The sequence below is a fragment of the Suillus subaureus genome, assembly GCF_016647635.1.
Source record: "Suillus subaureus strain MN1 chromosome Unknown BJ212scaffold_33, whole genome shotgun sequence".
Lineage (NCBI taxonomy): Eukaryota > Fungi > Basidiomycota > Agaricomycetes > Boletales > Suillaceae > Suillus > Suillus subaureus.
Genome location: NW_024538589.1, coordinates 242,513 through 249,340, shown reverse-complemented (window position 1 = coordinate 249,340; position 6,828 = coordinate 242,513). Strand labels below are relative to the sequence as shown.

Here is a 6,828-nt window from a genome sequence, read left to right as displayed (position 1 = left end):
ATTTCGTCCTGCGCCATCCGCATACGTCATACCGCTGAGATCTAGTGTTTCGCCTGGAGAGGTATGAATGGATGTCGAGTCAGAAGCACGTACAAACCCTTACCTGTACGATGGACGTAGATGGCTACATCGCGAGTAACTTGCTTCTGGAAGTTGTCCATGAGCTTATCCAACATTCCGCCGTACCCTCGAATTGCATCATCCGTTTCCCGGCCTATGTTCTTTCCGGCTCTACTCCCTACGATAATAGTAGAACATCGAGACTGTGAAAAGCGCAGTGAGCTGCAAAACTCACAAAAGTTCTTGGTCTCCGAATAATCTCTGATAAAATGGGCACATTCAAGGGTCTGCTCGGAAATCTGTCCAAGGATAGTGTGCATCGACGAAATTTGGTGAAGCCTCTTGTCTTCTGTGATGAAGCCGTAAACGTCACCCAACTTCAGGAGAAGGCTGAGTATCGCTGTATCGCGGTCCGCTTGAGCGAGAATTACCTGCACGCATAACAACTGAGAAAAAGACATGAATGAGAGTAAAACAAAACATACTTTTGCGGCCCAAGACAACACGCTCAGTGCCATCCTTGCGTATGGATGTACCTATGGAACAGGATTAGTTCGGTTCCGATCTAGAGATATGGTCCATACCTCCGCAAGTGTCCCGATAATGCTGTCGAATATCCTGAGTGGTTGGAGATATGTATCCTGGAAATTATATGCAGCCTCAAGGTCTGCTGATGCATTTTGGGCAGTGGATGCTCCAGATGTCGCATGTCCCGAAAGTGACTTCATGAGTTTTGCAGCCTCTTCGGCGTTCTGAAGTGCCAATTGGGGGTCGGTGCCTTGATTTTTTTCCACAGCAGAGGGAGCATCCTCAACCTGCGCGATGACTAGAATCTAGAGAAAGAGAGAGCAGAAACTAAAAGGTGACCTACCTTGGTATTCGGAATCGATGAGGCACCTTCACGATCAACATTCGGGAGAACAGGCTCGCAGCTGCGGGAATCCTTCGAGTGCTTCTGTACGATCATGATTCACGTGAGCCTTGCTCCAGGAAATCCAGGATCCTTGTTGACTCACAGAAATCTTTTTGGTCGCATTCTTGACCTTCCCTAGAAACCGACGAATCCTGCCACGGCCTCTGCCCTGGATGAAGGATGCATCAGAGTTAATGTTTCGAGTGAGATGAGAAGTGGCCCTCATCAGAAACATACCGAACTTCCACCAGCGGTTGCTTCACTGGATACGTAGTTTTCAGGAGGAAGATTTTGCCTTGGGTTCCTTGATTGATTGCGTTCACTCATCGTTTGAAATAGTGGATGTTGACTGGGAGGATCAGAAGCGAAGTAGGGTGGGTTAAGTACTAGTTAGAGGAAATGGTGGGTCCTGCTACAGCGTTTAGATAACAGGTCACACCTTTGGCCGCCGCGCGCAAGCCTGGAGGCAATATTTGCTGCTGTATTTACTGGGCGCCTCTTGGAAATTTAAAGCGGGGAGGAACGACTACCTTTGTTGTCTGCCTTGAGAGTTGAGACCTGTCGAGACTATGAAAACTCCATGCTGATCGCAGAGATGCCAGTGAGTGATATATGCACGCAGGACTTAACAGTGGCCTTTGAGTGACCTTGGAGTTGGTCGAGAAAATATCGATCATATATTTGCTGCAACTGATGGCTTGGTCTACTCAGATTTGTCAAAGGACCTCAGCCATAGCTTGCTGCTTGAGCTTAGCTCGATTTTCGAACTGCATGCGCATCGCGCAAATAGGGTATCACTGAATCTTGCGAGAATCAAACTATACTGTGTTCTATAATACGGAGCTGGAGTTCAGTCAGTACTTGGTCGGTACACGCATTCGAGCTCGCGATGGAGCCGGACTTAAAAACCCATGGTATTGGTAGAGTCCTACATCGACAGGATACCGCACCACAACTCAAGCTCAAGGATGTACCCTTCGCTACACGGTGTCAACGTTAACTCAACGTCTACCTATCCGATACCCATCGGAAATCTATGACGAAGCAAAAGCCGAGGGCATGCCCAAGGCAGAAGCGGTCAACTTTGCCCTCCATTCCCCCAACCATACCTGCTCCCCAAGTTCCCCCAACATCAATGGTGTTTCGGCCAACAAAGAACCTCCGTTCATTCTCCAAGCATTCTACGAGTTCCTCTCCCGCCCATCATTCGATACCAAACAAGCCAGTGAATTCAGTGCCTCTAGGTACATAAACACCTGAGGCGGCAAACTTATCACCACAATCATTGTGGAATTCCAGGTCGTGCGTATACCTTTCCACGTCCACACTCACGAAAGTGATTCACTTTGTGCACCACTATTTCCTCCTCTTAGACAAACCCATAGAATATGGTGCATACTTTGTCGATCCCAGGTTCTTTGTTGGCCTCAAGCTTCGTGCACTTGGACTTCATACGGTAGATTTTTGACGACGATTTTCAATAATGTTTGGCTGTAGCTGCAACGCAATGAGAGGCGAGCTTGATAACTTCAGTTCATCACAATGTGATCGAAAGACTCGGGCTTGTTCCCCAGTACGAAGAAAACATTTGGTGGAGTTTGAAACCCATACCTTCGCTAAATCCACTGCCACTCGTATGGATGCAATGCCATCAGTTGTATTGTCACTGATACCCGCTACTTATCCTATCTCCATCAGATCGAAAGCTATGCACCATGAGATCAGTCTGCCAATTCGAACGCGTGACACGGCCGCACTCACCCAACGGAGGAACTGAGAATAATTGCTTGAACTCAATTCTACAACTATCACAGGCAACCTCGACGGTCACAACACTCGCTTCCTTACCACACGAGAACCGTGTTGCAAGTTGCGATTGCCAGCCGTCTTCGAGTCCTAGCTGCTCAATCTTCTCTTTCTCTGGAAGGAACGCGACAGTGCCCATCAGTGCAATTCGTTGGGGTCGTGTGTTCCAGCTGAGGCTCGTCATACCCTCAACAGGAGTAGTGACATTCCAAATTTGGATTTCGGTGATGGACCCAGATGAAATATAGAACTTGTTAGCCGCAAGACCGTCTTCAACAGTGGGAACGATGCGATGCTGTCGATATAGCACATCAGCAAAAGTGGCGCAAGCTGACAAGGCCTCGGCAGATGCCGCAAGTCTGGGGTAGAGTTCCAAATGCGGCTACAGGCCTTACAGGTGTCATGCCAGGCATTGCAAGGCTTGCAGATGCCAAAGTACTGTTATAACTGTGTCACTCGCACATGTATAGATACAAAAACCATCGAGACAAGTAATACAATATGTTTTTCTCTTACATGGCTGAAAGACAGGTCTGTCCAATGCATTCCAGTACTCAGCATAGTCACCATAATCCTCTTCAGTATCTGCAGCACCCTCTCCGTCCTCAGCACCAAGAATGGCATCATCTAGTTCATCCTGCGAGCCTTCCTCTTCTGAGCTGTCATCCAATAACAACTGCTCCTCTAGGTCACCATAACCAAACTCACTATGCTTGTCATCCAACACTGAACCATCCTTGTCATCATCAGCCTCTTTGTCCAATTCCTCGTCTCCATCAATCAAATCTGTGTTGAACTCATAAGTAGCACTCTGTGACTTGTTCTCTGCTTCTTCAAGCTCATCATCCGACTCAGACTGGCTTCCTGTACAATCCATATGCTCCTCACTGGAATTGCTGATGCTGTGCATGTCTGCACCTGCCAGTGTATCTCCACAATCATCACCAGACTCTGAGTTGATGTCCTTATTCATTGGCAAACCTGGTATGTAAAACATACTGGTGTGTTTGCTTTCCTTCATGAATGGCACTGAGTCAAGTGCATCTCAGTCCTTGTAGAAACTTTGTGTCACCTCTCATGTGGTCTTGTGTCCTAACACCACAGAACCGCATAAACATATCATGATCAATGAATCTAAATTGTGGTGAGCACAAGAGTGTGTTTTAAGGAAAAATATGCACTGATTGACATAATACCAACTAAAGTCCACATTGAGGTCACATGGCTGTTGGGTGATTGATGGAGGAAGCAGAGAGTATGTGTAATGATTGTTGTATGCTGGGATTAGGTGGACGGCCCGTATGACATGCTGTGGGTCAATGAACCCAAATGCTTCTGCACCTACTTCATGTGCATCAAAGAAGCCAATCCAATGCAGCTTCATGCTGCCCAACCAGAGTTATGGTTTGAATCTTGGCAAAACCAACACACCCAAAGAAAATCAATGCGCTGTGATGTTTGACTGCGAGACTGAGCACCAAGATATCTCACATAGATGTGAAAAATCCCCACAATATGTGCATACCAGTAGGGATGTGGTGCAAGCTCACCAGGCTGGCTCTCCTCATTCGCAAGGACCATGATATCTGCATGTGCACAGGGGTTGAGTGAGTCCTGGGCCTGATGAAGGTCATATGTTGTATAATTGATGCAAAGCACCTTGTGCCTGTATATCTTGTTGTTGACAATAATAAGTGAATTATGCTGTGCAGGTGTGAATGCTTGCTCGCTGTCATCATCTTGACCAAGCAGCCAAGTAAGAATATGATCTTTGAGGTGCGGTAAAAAGTCCTAAGTCACAAAAATTAGAAAAAATAAGTGAGAACAGGTGAGAACATGCCTTGACTGCAAGGTCCTCATGGTTCTTATGGAGCCAAGCTGTAATGTCCCAGTGGAGGTGACATGAATTCAAAATTTGGTACTGGGACTCTGGGGAACACTGCAGTAATACTTCTTGTTCAGAGAAATCAACTGTTGGATGTGAATCTGTATCCCTAGTGTCCAGGTGCTCACTAGCCTGTTGTGCAGCACCCTGAGCTTTTTGTCGAAGTTTGTATAGAAGTTGTTCATGGCACTGTTGCTTTGCAATACCTCATGTGAACTTGATTTTATTGGTACATGCATAAAATTGCTTGACTCGATGGTGTTCCAATTCACCCTGATGTTTGCTTTAAGACACAATAACATAAATCACTGGAGCAAGCTCACCACTTGTGTAGAGAAGTTGTCTGTCATTCCAAATAATCAAATGGACTTGACATAATCCCCAAGTGCATGAAGTTTATATGTCAACATGTTGAAAAGGCATGTGTGAGGGCCATCCAAAGATGTCTTCTTTGGCAGTGCTTTTGATTTGCCCTTCTTCAAGTATGCAGGTTTGCGATGCCCACATGCAGCCACTTCCTTTGGCAGCTCCTGAGTAATGAAGGCATCACATGTAATGTCTTTAAACCAACATAAAGCTCACCCAAGTCTAGTGGTTGAGTTGTCAAGGAAATGCAGTGTGGTTTCAGGTATGAAGTCTGAGTTTTCCTAGGGCATGCCATGTTGCTAGTTTGAAAAGTAGATCCAATATGACCTTGTCATGCTCCTTAGGCAGTAGCCCTTCGAATACAGGGATAGCACACTGCGTCACATCAGACAAGGCGTCAGACTTCAAAACATGTACACCTGTAAGATATCCTTCAAGTCTCTTGCAGCAAGTTTTGTGAGGTTTGAAATGTTGTGATTGAATTTGTGTATCATATCCCTGCCAAAAGTTGGAACATTGCAATATATTTGAGTCAGTTAGTCCAGAAAGCAATAAAACAAACTCAAACCTCACCTTGCATCAAATTGTTGAATCACATCCCCACCAAAAGCATGCATGATATGCAGCAAATGTGTAAGAGTACCCTTCCAGACTCCCAGTTCGAATTCATGCATAAAATTGGGTACAAACATTGAGTGAAAGTCAAACCTGAAGTGGGACAAGTGCTCTGAGAAAGCATTCTTCAAAGGAGGCATAAGGGACTTTTATTGCACAATGAATAGTAGAACTTACATGTGTTGGAACAAGAGAAGTTGGTCCAAGTACCTTGTTGATCACTGAGCTCACAATGTTACAGCCCTTTGTGAAAATCCAATCTTGGACCATTTCAATCATGCTCCAGCAAGCATGGTTATCCATGCATGTATCTCATGTGTGTCGCAGTCTATCCAGTTTTGATCCCATCTGATCAATCTTGTCCTTTGGGATGAGGCATCAGGGACATGGAAATTTACCGAGGAACTTGATATATGTGAGGAGAATCCTGAAATTTGAATGAGCTGTTTTACAGAAGGAGAGTCATAGATACTTACTTTTCCAGGTAATCCACTGCATAGGTAAAAAAACATGGAAATACTCTACAATATATGTTGTCCGCAAATTGGACAACTATACCATGTTCATACACATGCATGAATTCTTCATCAAGGAGAAACAGCCAAATGGCTTGCATAAGCTCTTGCTTGAGATGTGTGAGCACTGCGCTTGTTGCTGCTTGCCCATACAATTTATGGTAATATTCATGGACAATGTCCAGTAACTCAAAGGCAAGTCAGCAAACTTTGCAAACTCAATCATGAAACATATGCAAACCTTTGGGATATATGCCAGGTGATGGGCAGTGAATGCAGAGGGACAATTCCTGGTATACTTTGACTGATTTCTGATGAACATGTAGATTGGCCATAGCGCAGCATGTCCAAATGAAGCAAGGTGCGTTGAGTCTGACCAAAGCATGATTGAAGTGACAATGGTCTCCAGCTGACAACCAGGCTCATGGGGCTGTGCATTTATCTTCTCATGCTCATTGAGCATAGCATTGGCCATGTAGACCTCCATAATGATATGTTCTGGAAATTCACCCTCATTGGGCTGCCAGAAGAGTTTGTATGGGACATCATGAAAAGATTTTGAAGTGACTTCCTTGTAGGCCAACCTGATAACCTCTAGGGGCTTCCGGTAATAGAGTCTGTCCATGGCACAGTCAGGTGTGTCAGCTTTAGATGCATACCTGTGCTTC

At 45.4% G+C, this 6,828-nt stretch overlaps 1 protein-coding gene across 1 annotated transcript; it reads right to left on the bottom strand.

The window, feature by feature from the left end:
- Positions 1-2,653: 2,653 nt before the first annotated feature.
- Positions 2,654-3,752, bottom strand: BJ212DRAFT_1302471 (uncharacterized protein; the record flags this gene model as incomplete). The annotated part of the gene is made up of 5 exons (XM_041333271.1): positions 2,654-2,679; positions 2,735-3,074; positions 3,115-3,217; positions 3,334-3,463; positions 3,488-3,752. 5 exons carry the CDS (start codon positions 3,750-3,752, stop codon positions 2,654-2,656), a joined length of 864 nt encoding a protein of 287 aa, XP_041189341.1.
- Between the last annotated feature and the right edge of the window lie 3,076 nt (positions 3,753-6,828).